Here is a 26,910-nt window from a genome sequence, read left to right on the forward strand (position 1 = left end):
CGAGCTGAGTGATGTTGATAAGGGCCAGGCCTGAAAAATTGGATCCCTGATAAGGGGTCCTGTTATCAGAAGGTGGTGGGGAGTTGGGGGGGAGTTTTGCTTCTCCTCATTTCCATTTAGATGAGTATTGATTATTTATTTATCCCAGCAAAGTGAGCCTCGCTTCCAATCTTATCTTGGCTGCTGCTTGTCAGCAGAAAAGAGAGATAGAGTTTACAGACATCACTATAGAAGATAAAAGTTACGCTGGGCCTTTTTCTTTCTCTTGCTTCTCGCTGTAGCTTTTTATTGAAACCTTGAGCGAAAGGATAACTTTTTTTCCCCTGCTAAATAAGAACTGGCGGCTCTGAAATTTTAAGTCTGATTCTTGACATCTGGTAAATCTTGTTTAATGCTGATGCAATATTTTTTTTTTTATACATTTGGGGAGGCTTTTATTAGAGTAATGCCTTATTTTCCCAAACCCTGCCTCCTAGAGACCCCATTACACTGGGTGGTTAGGAAACGGCTGAAATGTCGGCAGCTAAACAGTGTCTGATTGGTGTGTTTTGGGCCCACCAGAGACAGTCCACCAAGGGACCACCAGCCCAGTTGCAGAGGCCCCCATCTCAAACATTGTGCTCTATTGTGTACCTGCTCTTTCTGCCAGCGGAAATTCTTGGCCACACTCAAAAGATCCCAGGCAGACAACAGGCACTGGGTGATGGACCCATGCAGACTGGGCCCACGGGAATATTTTCTTGTGTTCCACCAGCCCAGTTTGGCCCTGTGTCTTAAAGACAACCCATTTGGTACTTGGGCCAATAAGATGAAACAGCTGGAGACTTGTATGGCGTGGCCAACTTTTCTATTGTTCTGTTTAATTAGACCACAGGTCCCCAGCCTTTTTTTTTTTACCTGTGAGCCACATCACATCAAATGTAAAAATAGTTGGAGAGCAAGACAAGCATGGGGGTGCTGAGTAAAGGCTGTGATTGGTTATTTGGTAGCCCTTATGTAGACTGGCAACTTACAGGAGGCTCTGTTTGGCAGTACTCCTGGTTTTCATGCAACCAAAATTTGCCTCCAAGCCAAGAATTCAAAAAGAAGCACCTACTTTGAGGCCACTGAGACTAACATCCAAGGGGTTGGTGAACAACATGTTGCTCGCAAGCCACTGGTTGGGGATCATTGTTTTAGACAGGCCACCCAAAACAATAGTGACAGCTGTGGCTCCTTTTTACTCCTTTCTTTTGTTCCATCAGGACAGATAATGCTTAATCCATCAGGATTGGAAGCCCCCATTTTGATCAGGTAGCATGTCCAAATCTGGGCATGTACAGCCATCTTTAGGCTAATGGCAGAAGGTAGGTGGGTGGGCAACAGAATGCTTGGAATTATTTTTTGCAAGGACTAGTAGGTGCACACAGGTCAAACCATTTTTCTGAAAAATTAAGTAGGTTAGAATATTTTGTCTTTCACCCACTTAGCTGGAAATTGCTTGAATGAGACCAGCGTAAATTGAGCATTTTCTGTCCATAATCTGCCTGTCCATGCTAGTGGCAGATTTTTTTCTGTTACAACTCCTCGGCAAGATTAGGGTGCTTCTTCTCCAGGTGAAACGACTGGCAAAGTATATGTCCCGTGTGTCATGAGCTGAAAGGTGGTCGTAGAGATAACAGTTACGATCTTTCCTGGAAAAAAATCTTTCCAGGAAAAATCATTAGTTTCAATACACACGTGTAGAGCTGAATCATCAGATATACAGGTTGATATTCGGGTGTCTTCAGAGGCGCCCGATCAAAAATTTCCAGCCGACCGATATCCAAGTCTTCTGCCGATATTGGTCAGCTCATCTTCCACTATACACTCACCGAATATCGTACAAAAATTTGTTTAGTTCAATACTATCTGTACTTCTTTGGCCACCTTAAGGCTATTGTTACATGGGGTGAATCTGAATGCTTAGTGAGATGCAGTGCAGATGAAAGGAAACTTCATTGCACCCCACAAGTTTTTCTCTTTTGTAGGGCTACAACTGGCAGTGGCATTCATAGCTATAGATCACCAGGGACTGCTGGGTGTTGCAGTCTAATAAAAGCTTGAGACAAACCCTCACGCTTGTTACCTGGCATGTCTTGGAATGCTCTCTATCTGCTATAATGTTCTTCTTGATTATTGTTCTGTCCCCATAGAAGTAATGGAGGAGCTCCTGCCAGAGTACAAGCTGCCATCACGTTCTCAGAGGCACTTGTCCAACCAAAAAATTGAAGTCTGGTCCAGCAGCTCTCTCTTGGACCTTGGCAGAGAAAGCCCATAGCGAAATCTGTTTGCGGGCCATAAAGAGGCCTTTTATGTGTGGGGAAATCAATCATTTAGCCTGGCTCTCTCCTGACTGCCGTATTACTGCCTCACATAAACGCCAACCGCTGCCACATAAACAAACTTGTTTCCTCTCAGGCCGCTGACATTTTTAAGGTCTCTGTAAAGGGCACAGGAGGCCTACAGTCTTATATGTGCTGTCTCTGGGAGAGCCCAGTCCAACTTGAGTATTAAATGGTACATTACAGGGTCTCCCTAGGGCGTCTTCTCATGTTAACCTCTAATGTTCCTTACTAGCCAGTGTAATGCTATTGCGTTATATGGTATTGAAACACTGAGCTTCCTGTCTATGTAATACAGAAAGCAAGTGGTCAATAAATGTCATATACTCGCTATTATAACTATACAGCTACCATTATGTATACTACTATTATTATTTTTTTAAGTGCTCAGAGTAATTTGTATAGGATAGGACAAACCGCAAAAGTAGGGGAGAAATTATAAACCCTTGGACATTTGTACTGAGTGTTATGTCCAGTATTGAAAGTCCTCTGCCTGACAGCCATCTCTAGGGTCCCAAGTTTGATACAAAGGTTTATTTGTGATCAGAGGGGTGCATTTTTCTTAGCCCACTGTTCAAGGGATACAAATAATGCAGGCAGGTAAATATTTAGCACTAGGAGACGAGAAGGTAATAAGGTAGAGATGATAAATGTGTACTGCAGCACAAGCAGAACTACAATTCCCTTTAGCAACTCCATGAATGAAAGGATGATGACTCGTTAAACCTGTAGTAACCTGATTTTTTCCTATAATGCTCTCTGCTAAAACCCTTAAAATGGATATGGCTAAAAATGCCAAATTTTATATACTGACATTATTGCACCAGCCTAAAGTTTCAGCTTGTCATTAGCAGCAATGATCCAGGACTTCAAACTTGTCACAGGGGGTCACCATCTTGGAAAGTGTCTGTGACACTCACATGCTCAGTGGGCTCTGAGCAGCTGTTGAGAAGCTAAGCTTAGGGGTCGTCACTAATTATCAAGCAGAAAATGAGGTTGGCCTGTAATATAAGCTGATGCTACAGGGCTGATTAGTAAATTCTGATGCTAGCTGCACTGGTTTCTGTGCTGAAAGGTAGAAATTATCTGTATTAATTACTAAACATTTATAGTATATTGTGAGTGGGTCCCTAAGCTCAGTAAGTGACCGCAGCACAGAGAATTTGCAGTGAATCAGCAGAAAAGAAGATGGAGCTACTGGGGCATCTTTGGAGACACAGATCTTTTCTGCTAAAGGACTGTGGTTGCCTGGGGCTGGTACAGAAGTCCAGAACATAATGTACAACATTTCTAGCTATTTCTTTAGTTCTCCTTTAACCGCCTATCTATTCTACTTAGGGTAAAGGTGCCCAAACAGGGCAATAAAAGCTGCCAACTGGGTCCCTGCAGACCGAGTCTGCAGATTATTGATTGCCCAGTATATTGGGCCCATCGACCTGACCAACTGATATCTGTCTGAAAATCAATAAATGCACTCTGCCTATAGGGGCAGATTCCCTAAAGGGCGAAGTGACTAACGATAGTGAAAATTCGCCAGCATGACGTCATCTCTGTACTCCGCTCTGACGAAGGGACTTAACTCCGCAAATTCAGCAAGATGCGGATTTTATTGAACGTTACCTCTTGCGCCAGACTTGCCTTCGCCAGCTCAGACCAGGCGAAGTGTAATGGAGTGGATAGGACTCAGTTGAAAAATTTTGGGACATAATGGCACATAATCTATACAGTGGGCTTATGTGTAGGGCATTATAACAACTTTATTTTATTAATGTTTCCCGGGCTTGTGTAATTAATTGCGGCAACATATACATCCATTCGCTATCGCAACTTCGCTTTGCTTGTCGAAGTAACGCTAGCGCAACTTCGCCAGCGTTCAGCGCCCCCTAGACGCAACTACGCATTTTAGGGAATTAACGTTGACCTGGCGAATTTACACCTGGCGAAGTGATGCGAAGGCTGCGAAGCCGTCGCAGGCGAATTTTCACCGCTTAGGGAATTTTCCCTATAATCTATTGCCTTTATACAACCATGGAACTCTTCAGTGACTGTATCTGTAATATTTAAAGCAACATGCTCCATATGTGGAATAGGTAAAGAACGCTATATAGTGTGTACACTGTAGAGCAAGTTTTTGGGCAAATACATTTTAGGTGGGTGATTTATGAAGTATTTCATATGAGGCCGTAGTCCTAGCTATTCATTGGGTCTGTTAGAAATTGCTCTTGGTACTCTTGTACTTCTTGTAGAGATACAAATTGTTAAATGTGTGTATATATAACAGAGAGACTGTGTTGCTAAGATCTTAAGCCTTTACTGAATTCCTGTGTTTCAGGTCCCCAGTACCGCCTGGAGAAGCAAAGCCAGCCCAACGTACCTGTGGATTTGGACAGTACTTTGGAAAGTCAGAATTCCCTGGAGTTCTGCCTAGTGCGAGAGAACAGTACGTGTCCATTTCACATTCTTTTCAGCCTTTTTTCTTCTAGCCCCTGACATTTCTGCTACTACTTGATTCTTTAGGGGTTTATTTCCCCATTGTTCTGCTTGATAGGAATACATGCCTACCAACTGTGATTGATTGACTCGCTTTGTTTATAAGCATCAGAGTCCTGTTTATCTCGGTCCATGACTGATCTGTGTGGAGGGTCTGACTCCTGCGCTGCTGAAATGAGAATCTCTAGATAACTGATGAAGGGGTCGCAAAGAGATGGAAACAGAATGCATGACACATTAGTGCACACCGCCTTATCTCTTTCATTTAAAAAGCAGCATGCTACTGTATTACACTCCCTGCACTACAGATATTTGTTTTATAGCCGGCTGCTGCATATAACATAGTAGCTGAGATTTAAAAAAAAAAAAAAAAAAAAAAAAGACACGTCCAATCGAAAACCTGCTGAACTGCTACTTTATATGTGCATAATTGAGCTGGGGGGTATCTGTATTATATACAGTGTAGGTATTGCATCTGTATTATATATAGATCAGAAGGAATATCTACATGGGAAGGCACATTTATCAAAGGTCGAGTTTAGAATTCATGTCTTTTTATAAGCTCCTTTAAATTCGAATATACTCGAAATTCGAAACTCAAATCGAATTCAAATCGAAAAAAAACTCAGGAAGGCTACTAACATGTCAAAATCGGTCCCTGGACCTCTCCCATTGACTTATACATGAACTCGGCAGGTTTTAAGAGGCGATTAGTCGAATTTGAGGTCTTAAAGGGCCAGAATATGATAAATCTCAAATTTTGAACTCAAATTAAAACTCGAATCAAGTTTGGATGATTCACCATTTGAATTTGAGAGTTTTGACCATAAAAAAAATTCAAGAATTTGAATTTTCAATTTGACCCTTAACAAATCTGCCGCTAAATGTAAATCAGGCGATATAATACAGACCAGGAGAGTATATCTAGAGCATTAAGTGTCACAAAAGCTTGCCCCTTGTTTTAATGGCACAGGGAAATGTTTCCCAGCATGTGTATGAGCGCAGGCCAAGAAACAGCCCCTCCACTCAAACAGGTATGTGATCCGCTTTGCAGAAAGCTCCGAAATACGGAAAGGCCGTAACCCATAAACTCCATTTTATCCATATAATCCAATTTTTTTTTAAAAATGATTTCCTTTTTCTCTGTAATATGTACTGTATGAATGTGTAACTTTATTTTTAAAGAGCCACAGCGCTGTACAATATATATATATATATATATATATATATATATATATATATATATTTAATATAAGTATATATGGGGAAGACAAATCACATAATAAATATACACAGAAATCATATCAGGATACACAGAAATCATATCATATTTTATAATAAAACAGTACCTTGTACTTGATCCAAACTAAGATCGAATGAATCAGTATTGGAAGCCATTGGGTTTATTTAATGTTCAAATGATTTTTTAAATGTTTACATGACATTATTCTCCAACCAGTGGCTCACAAGCAACATGTTGCTCCCCAACCCCTTGGATATAGCTCCCAGTTGCCTCAAAGCAGGTGCTTATTATTGAATTCCTGGCTTGGACGTAAGTTATAACCCAGATTTACTCTCAAACAGAGCCTCGTGTAGGCTCCCAGTCTACATAAGGGCTACCAAATATCCGATCACAGCCTTTATTCGTCACCGCCTGAAACTATTTTCATTCTTGTGTTGCTTCTCGACCATCTTTACATTTGAATGTGGCTCACAGGTAGAGAAGGTTGGGGACCCTGACTTAAGTTGTGTAGATCCAAATTACAGAAAGAGACGTTATTTGGGAAAACCCCAGATCCTGAGAATTCTGGATAACCGGTCCCATACCTGTACTTGCATCTCCTGTGTTCGCTTCCAAAGCCATTGCATTGGCCCAAGTGCAGACACACACAGAGTGGATATTAGAACCAAAATCCCCTCCATGTCACTGCACCCAGGCCAAAGCAGTGGCTTTGGGTGCAGATATACAACTGAGCAGCCCGGTGTGGCATTAGCTTTAGTACTCAATTAAAAAGAACTTGCACGTTAGAAGGTGGAAGGCAGAACAAATACCTCCTCATGCCTGCCACTCAAAAATACAGCGTGGAGGCCTTGTGGTAATGTGTGAGAAGTGCAGGCAAGGCACATAATGGCAGATGTGCAATCTGCCATTATGTGCCTTGCCTGCACTTCTCACACATTACCACAAGGCCTCCCATTTTTGTTTCATGCCCTGCACTTCGTAAATGTAGTTTGCATTGCTCAAGAACCACATGCTCTTTTCCCGACCTTATAATAGGAAATGTCTGCAATTTTTTGCTGATCCCAGCACTAAGTCTAGATATGCACATTAATTCTGGCCGCACAGTTGTGCAAACATGGGGGCCATGTGTATTTCTCCAACTATCAGACAGATTTACAGTCCATTTATGAAGCCTTTTCCTCCCCTTTACATGGAACTTGTGCAGAAGCCTGTTCTTTCCACGGCTAATTGAATTTTATATCCTGCCGCTCGTTTCCCATGATGCTCCCCTCGTCATCTTATAATTAAGAACTAATTAGTATTCAAGGGAAATTGGTCTTAATATATTAAAATTGGTTAAGTGGCTTTAGACCTGTATGAAAAGCCTGTGTATTATAGGAAACGCTAACTGGAGACTGTGTGTTTGTGTGTGTGAGTGTGCAATTAACTGAATTACAATTCATTTCATTCAACAACTTTTCATTAAGCAAAATACCAGTGTATTAAAATAAGTCAGAATGTTTCCAGTGTAACCCCTCTCAGCCATGTATTGGTCAGTTTACATACATTTCCTTGTACAAGCAACTGCCAACTTCTCCCATGTTCTCCCAGTCCTACACTAAATCCTTCTCTGATATTTGTATATTAAAGAACTGAAAAACAATACTAGATTAATTTTAATATAATGTTTTCTAAAAAAAAAACTACATTTAAACACAAAAAAAACCACCAAAATATGCTGTATGCTAAAGTCCTGTGCTTAACCAATTTGTTAAACCCAAACAAAGACCCGCAACCCGCATACTTACCCGCTTGGACCCGCTTGGACCCGCTACCCGACACGCAAGGACCTTATCCGCAACCCGATCTGCGACCCGCTGACCATCAAGAAACAGTAAGTGCTGTCGTAAACCGGAAGTGACATCATTAGAAGTAGGCGTGATCAGAAAAAAAGGAGTAAAACTAGCTATTGAGAAGACCCGCGTCTATGCCCGCTTCCGAAACTTCTACCTGCAACCCGCAGGTTTTTGTGGGTAACCCGCGGGTCGGGTTGGCGTTAAACAAATTGGTTCCGCACAGGACTCTACTGTATGCATAAGTAAGTATTCAGTCCCCATCTTTTGTTTTATAGGCCTCAGAACAAGGGGGGGGGCGTCAAGGGGCAATGGCCACTAGGGTTGCCCCCTGGCCGGTAAAAATGTTGCTTGATGTCCGTTATTTATAGGGAAAAACCATAAAAATATAAGAAGGCCGTTATTTTTTTTCGAGAAAAGGTGGCAATCCTAGTGGCCTGAAATGTAACCAGTATATGCAGTGTTTTTAGTGCGTTGAACGAGCTTACCGCTATGCTCGGTGGGCCTGGGTGTACACGCCCCAGACCTTCAGCAAAGGGAGCAGACACCAGGAAACATCAAAAGAGGCTGGCACTGGTCTGAACCCACAAATTAGTAGAACCGGAGTCAGATTGTAAAAGGTTAAAATGCTTACATTTTATTCTCCATAATTAAGAATCAAGACCTAACGCGTTTCGTGTCTACCAGGGACACTTAGTCATAGGCTGAACATTGAATAATACATACAGGACATTTAAAAGAGAAGAGGCCAATGGGAAACAAGTAGGCGGTGCTACCAAGTGTGCCAATCAGGAAAAAAAACTTCAAAATCCAATGGAACACATTTGAATCCTAGGATTCATTAGACACACCCCCAAGGCTAAGAAATACATAGGTTGATTTAATTAGGGAGTATATAGTACAAAATACAAAGTAAATATATCAAAAAAAGGGAAAGAAAAAAAGAGTGACAATTATACATAGCAGGAAATGTCAAAGTCAAAATTTAGGCCAAGAGAGGCTGCCTTGTACCTAGGTAAAAAATCAATTTGGTCTCTACTCTCAGTAACTGAGAATAAATGTTTCCACATTTATTAGGGGGCAAATTCACTAAAGCGAAGTTGCGCTAGTGAAGGCTTATTTGCATACGGCGCCAAATATAAATTTGAATGTGTGTGTATGCAGCAGCTCATACAGAACACTACACAAGACCAGGGAAAGTTAATAAAAGTTTATTATCTTAGTAAATTTGCGTAGTTTCGCCAGAGTGCAACTTCACCTTCGTTCGGGTGCTTTATCTACAACGCTGGCAAATTTTTGCCAGGGTGACTGTTAGTAAATTTGCGAAGTGGGAAAATGCCTTCACGCTGGCGAATTTTCGCCAGCGTTAGCCACTTCGCAATTTAGTAAATTTGCCCCCTAAGAACCCTACTGGCCACCCAGAACATTCCACTCTTGTTCCAAACTATGACGTGGGCAGCTGCCTGTTTTGTAGTTTTTGTATTTTGTCACCATTTATAGATACTGTACATTTGCTCCTGGTTATTCAGGTTGGTTGTGCTGTTTCACCCAATCCTCCTGGGGGAACTGCGGAACAAAAGTTGGCTGGTTCTGAGAAAGCAGGGTTTGACTGCTTGTAGGTTAGTTCAGGTATGAGATCTGTTATCCGGAAACCCGTTATCCAGAAAGCTCCAAATTACGGGATGGCCATCTCGCATAGACTCCATTATAATGAAATAATTCAATTTTTTTTAAAATGATTTCATTTTGCTCTGTAATACTAAAACAGTACCTTGATCCAAATTAAGATATAATTAATCCTTATTGGATGCTAAAATCTATTGGGTTTATTTAATGTTCAAATGATTTTTTAGTAGACTTAAGGTGAGGTTTCCAAATTCTGGAAATATCCCTTATCCTGAAAACCCCATGTCCCGAGCATTCAGGACAACAGGTCCCATACCTGTATTGGATCTGCATATCCTCCTGCAAGTATCTGGAAAGTGTGGGACCTTGGGGTTTCCAGATAATGGATCATTCTGTAATTTGGATCACCGTACCTTAAGTATGTTAAAAGCATTCAAACATTAAATAATCCCAAAAGAGAAAATGGAAGTTCATAAAAAAAAAACAATTGCTTAAAATTTAATGTATGGATGATGCCATTCCTGTGTTTTGGAGCTTTCTTTGTTTCCAGTGAATAAATCCCTTTCCTGTATACCATCTTTCCTAGCTAATCTATTGCCTCTAATGTGAATATTCTTTTCTTTGTACGAGTGCAAATCAAGTGGTATGTATGTAAGTTTCCAAGCACACACCAGGCACCCAACAATGGCGGGTCCATTAATCTGCTGCTGAAATCCACACCGTGCTCCTTTCGGGCCCCTGCATTAGCCAGAGCAGTAAGCAGACTTGTCACACTGTCTCCGCAAAAGCCTAAATCACTTTTTCTGCCATATTTTATGCAGCACTTTATTTAAAAGCATCTGACTGATTATTTCCCGGTTCCAGGGCTGCCATCTCAGTGGCTATATTTAAACAAAATCCGTCAGAAACCCTCACTTTCGAATTGGTTGCCGTCCAAAATCGCGTCGGAAAATGAAAGAAGCGAGCCAGCGCGTGGGGGCTCTGTAGTGGTATTTTTAAAGTAATTGACATTTTGGCTTAATGCATGGTTATCTGCAGCAATAACTAATAGCTCCAGGAAAAAGTCAGGGTGTTGGTAAAGAAGAATATATGAGGTTGGTAATGGGGTCGGTGGCAGCTTTATGGGAAAAAGTTGTTAAAGTCCTCCAGTATCTAAATCATAGAGGAGCGGGTGAAGGCTAGGGTTGACTCCTTCACTGCCAGAGTGGGAGGCACCGTTGCCTTTTCTGCTTCATCTTCTGTTTATTTACAGAGATTTATTATTATTTTAATGAAATCATTTCTTCCTCCTTTTCTGCCTGTGCTGATAAAATATTTCCGTACAATAATAGAAACAAATGGAGTTTATGTTGTATGGCGTGCATTCCTCTCAGCAACACTCCCTCGTTGTGGTTTGAAAGTGAATGCTGGGAACTGTAGTTCAGAAGCAACTGAGGGAGAATCTGGTAAAATGGGGCATTTTAACTGGCGCACAAAATCACCCGAAGCTCATCGTTTTATGTTGCAGCACCAATCTGTGTTCCATTATGTGTGTGAATTGAAGGAACAGTAACAGCAAAAAAATGTAATGAAAATATAATGTACTGTTGCCTTGCACTAGTAAAACTGGTGGGCTTTCTTCAGAAATGCTACAGTAGTTTATATCAACAAGCTGCTGTGTAGCCATGGAGGCAGCCATTCAGTTTGGAAAAAGGAGAAAAGGCACAGGTTAATTAGTAGAAAACCGAAAGTTCCCATTATATTCTACAGAGCTTTTCTGTTATCTGCTATGTAAAACTAAGGCTTTTGTCCTTTTTTGGCTTTATATGGCTGCCTCCATGGCTACACAGCAGCTTATTTATATAAACTATAGTTGTGTTTCTACTAATGAATTGCTTTAAAAAGCTTTCATTTTTTTGTGTTGCTGCTCCTTTAAAGGAGAAGGAAAGGCTTGGTGCACTTGGGGGTGACAAATGTTAGGCACCCCCAAGTGATTGTATTGACTTACCTGAAACCCTGGGCCAGTGCAGAAAACTGCATCAGCCCAGGGTTATACCAATGAGCACCACAGAGTGATCTTCTTCCGGCTTCTTCTTTCTTCAAATTTCCCGGGGCAGACGTAAATTTGTGTAAATATGAAAATGGGCCGTAATTGGCCCCCGGGCTGACTTTGGACATGCCTGCCTTAAAGGAGAAGGAAAGCTATGTAGGCATTTTATTGCCAATAGATTAGCTGCAATAGTGCAAGCTAGAATGCTATATTTATTCTGTAGAATGTTTTACCATACCTGAGTAAAAAGCTCTAGAAACTCTCTGTTTGTTTAGGATAGGAGCTGCAGTATTAACATGGTGTGACATCACTTCCTGCCTGAGTCTCTCCCTGCTCTGGGCTCAGATTACAGCAGAGAAGGGAGGGGGTGGGGAAGAGGAGCAAACTGAGCATGCTCTTGCCCAGGGCAATGAGGTTTAAACTGAAGGCAGGAAGTCTGATACAGAAGCCCATGTGTACACAATAGAAGGAAAGAAATGCACTGTTTCTTTTGACAGGGGACTCAGAGCAGCACTACTTTGGGGGTTTACTGGTATATTTAGATGGACCTTTCTGATAAGGCTTACTTAGTTTTAACCTTTCCTTCTCCTTTAAGGATAGAACTGCACGGGCGTTTTAAATCCGGTACCTTCCGTTCAGACGTGACACGAGGAAGCGGAGACGCCAAGTCGAATGCGCCGAATTGAAGGTTAGTAATAGGATTGTTGGACACTGTCGCAGCGTGCATACAACACGACTGTCTGATGAAGACGCAACATGCATCATTCGCATCCGACAGTCGTGCCGTGACGGATGCACGCTGCGACAACGTCCGACATTCCTATTACTAACCTTAGATTCGACGCATCCGATGTGACGCCTGTACTGCGTCACATCGGAATGGAAGGTATCGGATTCAAAACGCCTGTGTAGTTCTACCCTTAAGGCAGGTATGTCCAAAGTCAGGCTGGGGGCCAATTACGGCCCATTTTCAAATTTACACTGGCCCTCAGCCTCCATCATGAAATTAATAATAATAATATGGCCCTCCAGCACAGTACAATCAGGAATCACGTAACTGTAGCAGTAATATTTGGTCACGTTGGTGAAATGATCTGCCACTTGGTCTAAACTCTATATTGATGCCTGTGTGCCGAAGGTCTTGGCAATAGACCCGTAGTGGCACATAGTGATGGGCACTCTCACGTACTTCTTTAGGGCTGAAGGTGTCAATACTGACGTGCCAGTACTGTAAACTAAAGAAGTATGTGAGAGTGACGCATCACTATGTGCCAGTACATGTCTATTGCTAACACCTTCAGCACACAGGCAGCAGTATAGACCAAGTGGCAGATCATTTCACTAATGTGACCAAATATTACTGCTACGTGATTCCTTGTTTAAATGATGTTAATGATTCAAAGCATGTCAGGCTGAATGGTCGACCCCCACACATTTTCACCTCGCTAAATCTGGCCTTCATTACAAAAAGTTTGGACACCACTGCCTTAAGGTATGAAGATCCAAATCACAGAAAACCCCATTTTCTGGAAAAAAACTCAGGTCCCGAGCATTATGGATAGTAGGTCCCATACCGATACTAGAACATAGAGTAAAGCTGTCCATATGCAATACGATTGGCTGCCAATAGAAATCAGATCATTCAGTTGTTGGGCCAGCAGATCTCAGATGGGTCAATGCAGGAGTTCAGCTGCAGATTGCATCCAGTGCAAGATCTATCTGATTTGATAACACAACAATCCGATATTGGATTCTCCAAAAATAAATCCGTAGTATAAAGTAGGCTGAAATAAACTTGCAACCCTGCTCCATAGATCAATTAGACTGTTTTATCCTTTTAACAGGTTCCAGAGGAGAGGAGCATCCAGAGGAGGAGACCCAGATTGACATTGCAACAGTGCAGGACATGCTCAGCAGCCACCAGTACAAGTCTTTTAAAGTCAGCATGATCCACCGATTGCGCTTTACCACTGATGTCCAGCTTGGTGAGTTCCTCAGCTTGTTTATATTGTCACTTTATATTGTGTGCACACCACTAAGGGGGTTATTTATCAAAGGCCGAATTTATGCATTTATGTGAATCTTTTTTTACTCTTATAAATTTGAATGTACTCACAACTCGAATGGGAATGGGAAAAAAAACCCCCTCAAATGTCAGGAAGGCAATTAACATATTCAAATGGTTCAATGGACCTCTGCCTTTGACTTGTTAATCCTTTGCGAAAAATTCGGCTGAATACTGAACCGAATCCTAATTTGCATATGCAAATTAGCGGTGGGAAGGGAAAATATTTTTTACTTCCTTGTTTTGTGACAAAAAGTCACGAGATTTCCCTCCCCACCCCTATTTTGCATATGCAAATTAGGTTCCGGTCGGCCGGGCAGAAGGATTCGGCGGAATACGAATCCTGCTGAAAATGGCCAAATCCCGAACCGAATCCTGAATATGGTGCATCCCTACTTGTAAATGAACTCAGCAGGGTTTAGTTGGAGAATATTCGAATTAGAATGGTTTCCATGGTCAAGGTGTGATAAATTTCAATTTCACATTCAAGTTGGTGCTTTTAAATTCGAATTTGTGAGTTTTGACTCAAAAAAATTAAAAATTCCAATTTACCACTTGAACCTTAATAAATTTGCCCCTAATGGCTGAACTCCAGGGGACAATCCGGTGTGATGCGTCACGCTGCGCCTACATGTGAATGCCGCACGTTGCGTCTTCATCCGACAGTCGTGTTGTGTGTCGTTTGTACCTGCGATGTTTCACTTAAAAGGCCTCTATGCTTTTCACTTTTTATTTTCGCTTTGGATTTGTGAAATGGAAATCTCGAAAGCTGAGGGTATCATTATTTCCCCTAGTCTCCACGAAGGTGTTACTTAATGATACTGCCATTGTTTTATGCTGGATGGACAGAGCATTCCTTCTTATCTCCTGCAGTATTTTGTCCATTTTTAAGACATCAGTTGGGGTTTAAAGGGACATTGAGGCTTGAGTTCAGTTCCTGATGAGCAGCCTTTTGCCAGCAACTAATCCAATGCATTGTGCCCTAAATTATAGACAATATCTTAAATTGAAGCAACACAATATTTCCTATGACTTTCAGCATTTATACTCTCGGCCTGTGAGTTTCTGCATTGCTCCCTTGTTTATTTCATTGCAGATACGAGTAGAAAGTTGGGTCGCTGAGGACAAGCAGAAATTTCGAATAAAACTAGTTAAAGTGTAACTCCACCCAAAAAAAAGTAAATTTAGTTTTAAGGGGTAATTCTTCATTATTTAATTTTCATCATTTATTTTCCAACTTTTAAATGGGGGTCACTGACCCCATCTAAAAACAAATGCTCCGTAAGGCTACAGATTTATTAATATTGCTACTTTTTATTACTCATCTTTCTATTCAGGACCTCTCCTATTCATATTCCAGTTTCTTATTCAAATCAATGCCTGGTTGGCAGGTTAATGTGGAGCCTAGGAACCATTTTGATGAAATTGCAAACTGGAGCTCTGCTGAATTAAAAGCTAAATAACTCAAAATCTACAAATAACAAAAAAATTAAACCAATTGCAAATTGTCTCAGAATATCACTCTCTACATCGTACTAAAAGTTTACTCAAAAGTGAACAACCCCTTTAAAGCAACTTGGGGTTTTAGAACACTGCTATTTCGGGAGATTATTCACCTAGCGACAAATTGCTTCTTTTTGGGTTGACTAATCTCCCCAAACTGCCTTCCCGCCGGCTAAAATGTAAATTGCCAGTGGGATGGCACTTGGAACGCTTCGTTTCCAAAGTCGCCCTAAGTTGCCACACGAGGAAACTTCGGCGACTTTGGAAAGCCGAATCGATCCGAGTGCCATCCCACCGTCGATTTACATTCTAGCCGGCGGGAAGGCAGTTCGGGATGATTAGTCACCCCAAGAAGAAATGATTTGTTGCTGGGCAACTAATCTCCCGAAAGAGCAGCTTGTGTCTATGCCCTTAGAGTAATTTGTAAATGTTATTGCTCTTAAAAGCAGGGTCTGCTTTCCTGACTCTTAAAACAATGAGCAGAAGTCAGTTCTGTTGATGGCTTCTGCTATATTGTTTCAGGAGTTCAGTAGTGCGGAGAATATAAGCAGCCAGGCAGATTTTGCTTTCGGTGGCAATTACATTTACATATAACTTTAAAACCACTGAAGTTTTTAAATGAATTTTGATTAATTTAAAATGTAAAAAGGGATGGTTTAGTCATTTAATAATCATAAAATCATGCAATAAAAAGGCAGATGCCTTTCCTGACTCCCGACGCACTTGTGACCTGCTTAAAAGATGGCATGGTGAAGTTCACGGATAGAAATTCAGTAATCCCAGCCTGTCACAAGGAAAAGCAAACACTTCTATCTGGAGCTATTGATTGCCGGCCCACGTCTTTTGTTGATCATATTGATCTCACGCAGGAACTGTTCAGTGGCCACGGTGCAGTTTCTCCAGCACCTCCTAGGTCCATTAAGGGTAAGGATTCGGGGAGATTAGTTGCCCGGCAACAAATTGCCTCTTCTTCGGGGCGACAATCTCCCCGAACTGCCTTTCCCTACCTTCACGCCAACTATAATGAAAACTCACCAGCGTGATGGCACTTGCAGCGCTTCGTTTTCAGAAGTCACCCGAAGTTGCTTCACGAGGAAACTTCGGGGCGACTCCAGAAAATGAAGCTGCCGGCTATAATGAAAAATCCAGCAATAGAGAAAGCCGATACCTCCTTATGCATCAAACGGGGTGATCCCAAGCTTTGATCTTGTGAACAGTGTTGAGAGCACCATGGAATAAACGTTTCGGGGCCGCATAGCCCTTCATCAGTGAAGAAGGGCCATTCGGTCCCGAAACGTTTGATCTTGTGAACAGTATTGAGTGTCGTCCCGAAGTCGCTGGGGCAACTAATCTCCCCGGATCTGCCAGTGTGTCCTTACCCTAAGACTGTAGTACAGAGGGCAGTCTCCAGAAATATTTGCATTAGTTCTAATCTCGGCAAGTCTCTTTGTACTAGCGATGGCTCATTTGCGGCAATTACTGTGCTATAGCTCCCTGCTATTTGTATGTTGTTATGGAACTGCCTTGGCTATATGATGTGTGCTTAGTTCTGCAACCTATTGTGTATGTTGTATGGATAGATGGATATACACAGCACAAACACATACTCATTTGTTTATGCCTAACTGTAGTATAGATAATATATATAGTGAATAAAGTACCCCCTATAATATAAGGATATTATAAGTTACCAAGGAGTTCCATGACCATATATAGAATCCTTCTGCCCGGCCGAACCGAATGAGAATCCTAATTTGCATATGCAAAGTCGAGGCAGGGAGGGAAATCGCGTGACTTTTTGTCACAAAACAAGGAAGTGAAAAATGTTTTCCCTACCCACCCCTAATTTGCATATGCAAATTAGGATTCAGTTCGGTATTCGGCCAAATCTTTCACAAAGGATTTGGGGGTTCGGCCGAATCCAAAATAGTGGATTCAGTGCATCCTTATTTATTATACTACACAAGTTTCATTGAGTCTTGAGACAGAAATGACATCACTAAATTCTGGTTATAATCGATGACATCATATAGAAGGATATAATTTTCAGGTTATTTATGGCTATGGCTACATGGTGTAATATATGTGTGTGTGTTGCTTGGACGGGTGGCAGGTCCAACTTTTGGTATTTCCAGACCTCCCACCCTGTGAATTACATTATCATAAGCCCTTCCTATTACTAGCCATATATACTAAAAGATCCGGTCTTTTGGCAAGGTCACTAAATGAGCAGATCTTTTCCCAAGGTGCCTAAAGGTTCAGCATCTCTATTGTAGGAATGATCCAGGCCTCCAAAGTCGTCACTGGAGTTTCCCATCTTGGATTCTGTTGGAAGTGTCTGCGAAACACACATGTTCAGTGTGCTTTATGAAGCTAAACTTAGGGGTCTTCACAAATCATCAAGCACAAAATGAGGTTTAACTGTCATAAGCTGATGCTACAGGGCTGATTATTAAATTCTGATGCTAATTGTGCTTCGGAGCTGCCATGTTTCAATAGCCTGAATTATTTACTAATCCGCCTTATATTATATATATATATAATACACAAAAGCCATGAATATCCTGTAAATTATATCCTTATAAACGGTGAGTTCTGATGTCATCAGTTATAAACGGTGAGTTCTGATGTCATTTCTGTCACATGACTCATTGAAATTTGTGTATTATAATAAATAAAGTACCCCCAGTTGCAAAATATGAGGATATTAGAAGTTACCTCGGAGTTCCATGACCTGTATAAAAACACTCGGCCTTCGGCCTCGTGTTTTTATATGGTCATGAAACTCCTCGGTAACTTATAATATCCTTATATTTTACAAGAGGGGGTACTTTATTCACTATATATATATATATATATATATATATATATATATATATATATATATATATATATATATATATATATATATATATATATATATATATATATATATAAATGTGTGTATATATATATATATATATATATATATATATATATAAAAAGCCCTACCCTACGTTGATCCCCCTCCCTCCTCACCCCCAGCCTACCTGGTACCCGGGGCAAATGCCCCTTACTTTTTACTTACCCCTTACTTACTTACCCCTCGGTGCAGATTCTGTTCACAGCAGCCATCTTCTTTTCTTAGTTAAACTTCAGAAGCAGATGGTTGTTTTCGGCGCATGTGCAGTTACATAGTTACATAGTTAAATTGGGTTGAAAAAAGACAAAGTGCATCAAGTTCAACCCCTCCAAATGAAAACCCAGCATCCATACACACACCCCTCCCTACTCTCAGATAAATTATATATACCCATACCTACACTAACTACAGTAATATTCCGGTCCCGAACAATTGCGTATGCGCCCGAAAGTCACGAAAAATGTCACGAAAATTTCCGCAAATTGTTGTGTCTTTCACCGCATGCGCAGTTGTTCGGGACCGAAATATTATTCCAACTGCACATGCGCAGAAAATGATGGTCTGCTTCTGAAGTTTAACGAAGAAAAGAAGATGACTGCCGTGAACTCCTGAGGAGAGAATCTGCAGGTGTAAGTAAAAAGTTAGGGGCATTTGCCCCAGGTACCAGGTAGGCTGGGGGTAAGGAGGGAAGGGGGTCTACGTAGGGTAGGGGGGTAGGGCTTTTTTATGTTACGGGTTGAAATCTCCTTTAACAGCCATGGTATGATTATTTCCCAACACCTTTGCCTCCCGCTTTGAAAGGAACGACTAACAAACAGTAGGTAAATGTTGGATAGAGTCATATTTAGCTTCATGCTTTCCTTGGGCACGTGCCTACGCTTAGTACCAGCATTTGTGTAGCCCAGTGATCCCCCAACCAGTAGCTCTAGAGCAACATGTTGCTCACCAACCCCTTGGATGTTGCTCTCAGAGTCCTCAAAGCAGGTGCTTACTTTTTAATTCCAGGCTTTTAATTGCATAAAAACAAAGTATAGTGCCAAGTAGAGTCTACTGTATGCTGCCAGTCCACATAGGGGCTACCAAATAGCCAATCACAGCCCTTATTTGTTACCCCAAGTGACTTTTATATGCTTGTGTTGCTCCCCAACTCTTTTTACATTTGAATGTGGCTCACGGTTTAAAAAGGTTGGGGACCCCTCTAGCCTATACCTTTTATTATACATAAATGCTTCTCTTTTCTGTTTGAATTTCATGGCATGTTCAACATGGACTGTAAGCTTTCTGTTAACTTAAATTGGTGCTGTATACAGATAATAGCATTCTACTGTACAACACACATCTGTATAGAGTCGCACAACACAGGCAAGTGTGAGAGGGAGAGACAATACTCTGGTACATACAGGAAAGTAATGGATGGATGTGGCAAGTCCCATGCAGCTGATAAAAATAATGGAAGTTTGCACGCTCTTTACATGATAAAAAGGCAGATGAGAGGGACAGGAGCGCCTGGTCTCTCCCATTGCTCTACTCCACGCCTGGCCCACTTGCCCCTTGCTGGAAAGATTGATGGCTCTGAGGGTGACCTTGACTGGGAGCAGGAGCCAGTGATGTATGTACCAGGCTCTCTGTGCTAAATGGGCCCAGATTTGTAGTGCTAATATTCATGGGGACACAGGCCCAAACTCACCGCAGCTATAAATCAGCGGCCACTTTAGGTGTCACTGCTGGTTTATATTCGGCTACTGTCGAAAAAAATCACTCCAGGTTCAAACCTCCGGCATCATCTGTTCATCTGGAAGAGTTTGGTGTTACGTGGGCTTTTTTCATGATAGAGACTGGCAAATTAACAACGTTAACTCCTTCCCTGTCTAAGGAACCACACTTCTATGGTAACCAGGAGGGAATATGCCTGTTTTCTGCATAGTTCCATGTAAGAGTTAAAGGAGTTACCTCAAAAGGTTCAATACTTTAGATTAGGGATGCACAGAATTCAATGATTCAGGCCTTTTTCAGCAGGAGCTGAATCCTTCCGCCTGGCCGAACTGAATCTGAATCCTAATTTGCATATTCAAATCAGGTGCGGGAAGTGAAATTGCGTGACTTTTTGTCACAAAACAAGGAAGTAAAAAATGTTTTCCCCTTCCCACCCCTAATTTGCATATGCAAATTGGGATTCGGATTTGGTTAACTGTTTTCTTTCGCGAAGGATTTGAGGGTCCGGCCGATCCAAAATAGTGGATTCGGTGCATCCCTACTCTTGATAGAACTTTTTTCAACCTTATCTGCCATAACTTTCACTCCCAAGAACATGCAAGTGTTGTGTTGAGTGTATAGGACACATATATATTATATACTCTATACAAGTCATTGTGTGTTCATAGAACGGTCAGTATATTTATAGTACATCTGCTCTACCTTATCTAATGTTGCCACCCAGCCAGTATTTTGCCTGCCAGGTCAGTAAAAATGAGGCTTGATGTAGAGTCCTGCAGCGGGTTGGGTACCCGCAGGTTACCCGCAAAAACCTGCGGTACCCTGCGGGTTGCGGGTAGAAGTTCCGGGAGCAGGTATAGACGCGAGTCGGCGGTTCTGCAGGGTTGCAGGTCGGGCCGCAGGTCTTCTCAATAGCGATTTTTACTCCTTTTTTCTGATCATGTCTACTTCCGATGATGTCACTTCCGCTTTACAATGACAGCACTTCCTGATGGTCAATGGCTTGCAGGTCCGGGTTGCAGATAAAGTACTTACGGGTCGGGTATCGGGTCCAAGCGGGTAAGAATGCGGGTCCGGGTTGCAGATTGCAGGTTGCAGCTACGGGTCGGGTACGGGTTCCAAAAAAATGGACCCGCGTGATGCCATTATTAAGGAATAAAAATATCGGAAGGCTTTTCAGCTAGTCCATATCACATTTCAGCACTTACAGCCATGTTTTGGGAGGGAGCACAGGTTGGAGAGCCCTGACCTGGTGTTAAGTGGAGTCCCCCAGCTAAAGAGTTATGTAGTACTCTTTGGACGGGCCCTACTGTAGAAACACATGCAAAATATTTTTTATAGTTTGATTAAGAGAGGTTTGTTGGAATGGACTTTGTTGAATTTGCATTTAAATGACAAAAGAGTCCAAAATGCTTAATATTTGTCTTTGGCATGTGGATGTTGGGTGGACTGTCCTGGTCATTATCTGTGTAACATGAATATAGGACCCACATGTATTGGTCATTGCAGGAGGAAAATGAAAGGAGCTGTACCTTCTCTTTGCTTTCTGCAGCTCCAGTTATTTACCATTAAAGAACAAAATAAAAATAAATTAAACCTTGGGTTTGGGGGTCCCTAATTGATTTGTAAGTGAGGCCAAGTAATTTCTGGTGATGTCCTTTGTCCACAGGGATCTCTGGTGAGAAAGTGGAGATTGATCCAGTGACCAATCAGAAGACCAGCACCAAGTTTTGGATCAAACAGAAGCCAATCTCCATTGATTCAGATCTGCTCTGCGCATGTGATCTGGCAGAGGAGAAAAGTCCAAGTAAGTGACTTTGGGTAAAGTGTATACAGATGTATGTTGTGTTTTTCATCTTGCTCTACTGCCATCTTCGTCTTTCTACTGCAGTGGGACCCTGGGCATTTACCCCTTTTGATACCCCCTGTAATGACAGCTTTGTGCGTAACTCCTCCTGTTTTACACCAGTCTAGGATATATTGATGTTTACAGGAAGGATTAGTGTTAATTAAAAGGTAATAAAGGTAATGAATTCTACGCCTCTGAATTATGGGAATGTTTTTGGTTATTAATATGCAATCTTCCTGCAAAAAAAAAAAAACTAATTATAAGCTGCAGCAATGCCCCCACGTGGGTAATGCCCCTCTGCACGTAGTATATTTATAATTAGGTATTGCTGAGTTAGGGATCTGTTAGGGATTCTTACAAGCTTGTAAGGTGTTTCACTATATAAATGTAGGCGTCTTGCCATCATCATTTCAATAGTTGGCAGAAACACGGTGCTCCAGAATAAATTGTAAATGACTCAACAAATAGTGAATGTGGTCCGGGTGCACCAGCCCCAGACCCCCAGCTTTAGGGAGCAATATGGCAAAGGACATGTAGAAGAAGCAGGGCCGACCGGCACTCAAACGGATCCACAGGACCAGAGAAAATGAGTTAAAAAATAATTTTATTTTTACAAAGTTAAAAATGTATATTTGCATCTCCATCTGCCCTATGCATTTCGCACCCACTTAGGTCACTTAGTCATGGGCTCTTCAGCTAAGTGCTCTAAGTGGATGCGAAACGTGTAGGGTGGATGGAGATGCAAATATACATTTTTAACTTTGTATAAATAAAATTATTTTTTAACTAATTTTCTCTGGTCCTGTGGATCCATTTGAGTGCCGGTTGGCCCTGGTTCTTCTACACATCCTATGTCTTGCCATCATCAGCCAAGGTACTGTGGGATCCCAGCCAGTGGATTACAATTTCATCCATCACTTCTCTCATGACAGCAGACGTATTCATTATCCTGTGATCTGCTGGCCACATTATTCTACAAACCCGGCTGTGCTTTTTAATATCCGAGCCTGCCGACATATTCCTTCCTTCCTGAAGGCATCTTAAAGGAATATTGATGCTGAAAACAAGTTGTTTTGGCAGGAAAATCACACTTTTATAATTTACAGTAAATGTTTATAGTACACTATATTCCTTGAATTGTACTCTGACCTTTCCAGCAGGCTGGCAGCTTGTGTGTCTCATTGAGGATTCAGTCTGTGATTGCAGTTCACTGCTTAAAGGGCAACTGTCAGTCCCAGAGAAAAACCAAGCTTGGCCTGCGGTGATTCTGCTGTAGTTACATGTGAGGAGTATGTAGGTGCATTACAAGGCCACCCCATCCTTTTTAGATTTCCCCTTTTGGTTCTTCTTCTTATTGGTTTAAAGGGGTGGTTTACCTTTAATTTAACTTTTAGTAACTGTTGTAGAATAGCTAATTCTAAGAAACTTTTCAATTGGTCTCCATTATTTATTTTTTATAGTTTTTTTAATTATTTGCCTTCTTCTTCTGACTCTTTCCAGCTTTCTACTCTCCACTTCCAAACTCTTCCTTTTTTATGCGGTTCTTTGCCACTCTACCTTTATTCTGTTACCCCCTCCTTAACACAATTCTCTTTTTTTTCGCTCCAGTCTTGTTTTACATTGTAGTATCCTTCAGATAGATCTTTTCCCTCTTATTATTTGTTGTACATGTGAGACAATTTCAGTATTTTGGTTGGTGTTTATGATTTTATCCGGCATCTGAAATGTATCCCTGAATCAGTGGTACAGGCTGATACATTAGATAGCTTTAAGAAGGGGTTAGATGGTGTTTAGCAAGTGAGGGAATACAGGGTTATGGGAGATAGCTCATAGTACAAGTTGATCCAGGGACTGGTCTCATTGCATCTTGGAGTCAGGAAGGAATTGCAGGAAGGAATTTTTCCCCCTCTGATGCAAATTGGAGAGGCTTCAAATAGGGTTTTGCCGTCCTCTGGATCAACTAGCAGTTAGACAGGTTATATATTGACTTAAAAGGTTGAACTTGATGGACTTGTGTCTTTTTTTCAACCTAACTTACTATGTTTACTTGTCCAATACACTTGGCCTCATTGTTTACAGTCTGTATATCACATAGGAACGACTTGTAGGTGACTCCAACAGCTATCAAGTATCTCATACCACTTGTCCAGTCAATCACAAAGCAGGACAGCATCCTTGATTGTAATATTGCCACTCTCGTGATGCAATGTCAAATCATATAAAGGCACGGGGCATTGGGCCACTGAAGAGTCACTTACGGACCACTGGTTAGACAGCCCTGGTCTGCATGAAAGGAGTACTCTAACTACAATCATAGTGGTCAAATATCCAAGCAGGCCAGCTGACTGATCTACCATTCACAATTCATGTTGTCTAGAAATACTTCCTCTCTTTCCAGTTGCTCTGGAAAAGGGATACTTCCACAAGAGGTGCAGCATTCAAATGTAATCTTTTTTAAATCAAATATTTTACATGTTTTTTTAATGAGAGTCTGTAGGTAGACCCCTTGAGCTAGGGTCCTGTATTCTATTATAGTAGAAGCCCACACAGATGTTGGCTATTGTGAAAATATTAGGAGTCTAATATTAGGGTTAGGAATCTAATTATAGCAATCCATGTTGACTTGAGATGAACATATTTACTGTATAGACAGAGTGCACTAGTGCTAGACTGGGTAGTTCTGTTAGATAAAAATATAGTAAACATATAAATATGTCCATAAACTGCACAGAATCTCAGCCCAGGTGCATTTATTTCTCTGCTACAGAGCTGTGCATGTGAGTGCCGGGTTCCTCGGGTGGCCATGAGGGTGGATATAGTAGAATGCTGGCAAGACATATAATGAAAACCAATTGCAAATTGTCTCAGAATATCACTCTCTACATCATACAAAAAGTTATTTTAAAAGTGAACAACCTTTTGGCTATAAAAACTACTTCAGCATCACAATTCAGAAGTGCAGCTGCGTTAGACTTTTTCTGTTTTCCCTGTCTTTTTTTTCTAATGGGGGAGATGAAGAAATATTTCCCTCACCGGTTTCCACATTCTCCATTTCTCCCAAGTTTTAGCGCGATTCTTATCGGCCGGTGATGTATGTCTCACTGCAAGGCTTACATCAAAAAAAAAAATGATTCCTGGGGTCCTCCTTGAATGAATTAGAAAGGAGAAGGAGAGGATGAGAAAGAGATAAGAGCTCCGACTTGTGCAATATATCCTCTTTTCCATGTTTTATCTCTGGTAACACAAGCTCAACGTATCTAGCTCGGAATGATATTATAAATTGTACTTATGCACGCATCCAAACGCAGGCAGCGTGCGGGGTCAGCTGGATGACGGTTACAATGAAGATGTTAGCCCCATAAGAAATAGGCCCCATGAGCTGGGACTATTGCTGGGCTAATTATATGGGCGCTTTTGTGCATTCAGCTTCTCCTACAAGGTCATTTCCCAACTATTAGGCTATGGGCACACAGGCTGTTGGCAGTGGTTGTTATCGGCCTGTGTATTTTTGCAGGCTGAGAGAGAAGCAGATCTGCGCAGTGCTCCTGTTCCATTGATTTGAATCCAATCAGCCTGTGTGCGGTCACACACAGTAAAGCTGAGGGCTGCCCGGAGATGCCCCATTTCACACATATGGGCAGACCTTAGCCTGTCTGTAACCGCACACAGGCTGATAGAATTTAAATCAATGGAGCAGCGCTGCTTCTCTTACCTTGCAAAAATACGCAGGCTTAGTGGAGGCAGGTTGCTTGTGCCAGGTACCTTATATTGTAATACAGTGGGTGGTGTTGACAACAGTGTATAGTCTGGAGTCCAGAGCCCTTCTCTTCTGCCTCTCAAACCCTACATTTAAAACACTAGGTAGTTGCAGGGATGATTCTAAAGCCAGATTTTTATTGTTCTAGAGTGCAGGGATCCCCAACCTTTTGAACCCGTGAGCAACATTCAGAAGTAAAAGGAGTTGGGCAGCATCACAAGCATGAAAAATGTTCTTGGGGTGCCAAATAAGGGCTGTGATTGGCCATTTGGTAGCCCCTATGTTGATTGTCAATCTACATTGAGGCTCTGTTTGGCAGTACACCTCATTTTTATGAAACCAAAACTTGCCTCCAAGCCAGGAATTCAAAATTAAGCATCTGCTTTGAGGCCACTGGGAGAAACATCCAAGGGGTTGGAGAGCAACATGTTGCTCACGAGCTACTGGTTGGGGACCACTGTTCTAAAACTTTGCTTTCAATTCAGGCCTCCCCCTATCTGGTTTACAGGGGTTGTGACTAGACCAATTAAACAATGTCACAATCTAGCCCTGTTTCTTAACCTTAGCTTCCCAGATGTTACTGGACTACAAATCCCAGCATGCTTTTAGCATCATTATACAGTAATGCTTTCTGGAATTTGTAGTCCCGCGGCATCTGGGAAGCCGAGGTTATGATTATAGCATTCTAAGTGTCACTTATAAGGTGTGCAATAAAAGTATCTATGTATCAATAATAGTTCTTGTACGAATAGTCCCACAAGGCAAACTAAAACCTGATTCCATTATACAGAGTCTCTTTTTTTCCCTTTACCCTATATAAAGATGTGTCCATGTCGGGGAACCAGTTGTTCGTGTTTCCATGATAGGCAGTGGAAAGAAGTGGATTGCACAAGCAAGCGGTGTAATAGATATGATATGCAGAGAGCAGCCACTTGCCGCATATGACAATAATGTGATTGTATCGGGCTGCCGACCTAAGGATGACGACTATTGCAACATTAGCCTCCTAAACTCGCACTGTTATGCGCCCTGCGAGTTTCTCTCTCCTGAGTAAATCAATCAGCATCTGCGGTGATTCCCTCCGCGCCTCTGACAGGCCAGGCTATCTGCCTTGGAAATAGAGTGAAATTGAAAGCACTACATAATGACTTTATATCCCTCCAAAGATGGCTTTTATCTGACTCGCCGGCCGCTAGCCCCTTCAGAGAATGTTAGAACCACCGCAAGTCAATGCACAGGCTAATTGTGCCCCAGTTCCCAATCACAACTTTTGTGGTGTTTTATTTTCCAATTTGTATAATATATCTCTTTCTCCATCTCTGTGCTTCTGAATGGCACAGAGACGTCACCGTGACGCGGTCAGATCTTGGTGTGGGTGCCGGCTTGATTGTGCCGTAGCCTTGATGGTTATTTTCATAAGCAACTAGTACACAACTGGCTCTCGCACACCCTTGCCTCCTTTAAAAAGAGATGTCTGGTACACAGTGGTTGAGGTTCGGCAAGCTCAATTCACATCTAGTAGAAAAGGAATCCAGTTT

At 41.7% G+C, this 26,910-nt stretch overlaps 1 protein-coding gene across 3 annotated transcripts in view; it reads left to right on the forward strand.

Annotated features, from left to right (window-relative positions):
• mapkap1.L (MAPK associated protein 1 L homeolog) overlaps positions 1–26,910 on the forward strand; it is a 133,807-nt gene that overhangs the window by 57,860 nt on the left and 49,037 nt on the right. For all 3 annotated transcript variants that reach the window (XM_018228648.2, XM_018228647.2, NM_001086997.1), the window contains 3 exon segments: positions 4,696–4,803; positions 13,428–13,568; positions 21,436–21,573. In XM_018228648.2, coding sequence (XP_018084137.1) covers positions 4,696–4,803; positions 13,428–13,568; positions 21,436–21,573 — 387 coding nt within the window.

The sequence above is a fragment of the Xenopus laevis genome, chromosome 8L, assembly GCF_017654675.1.
Source record: "Xenopus laevis strain J_2021 chromosome 8L, Xenopus_laevis_v10.1, whole genome shotgun sequence".
Classification (NCBI taxonomy): Eukaryota; Metazoa; Chordata; class Amphibia; order Anura; family Pipidae; genus Xenopus; species Xenopus laevis.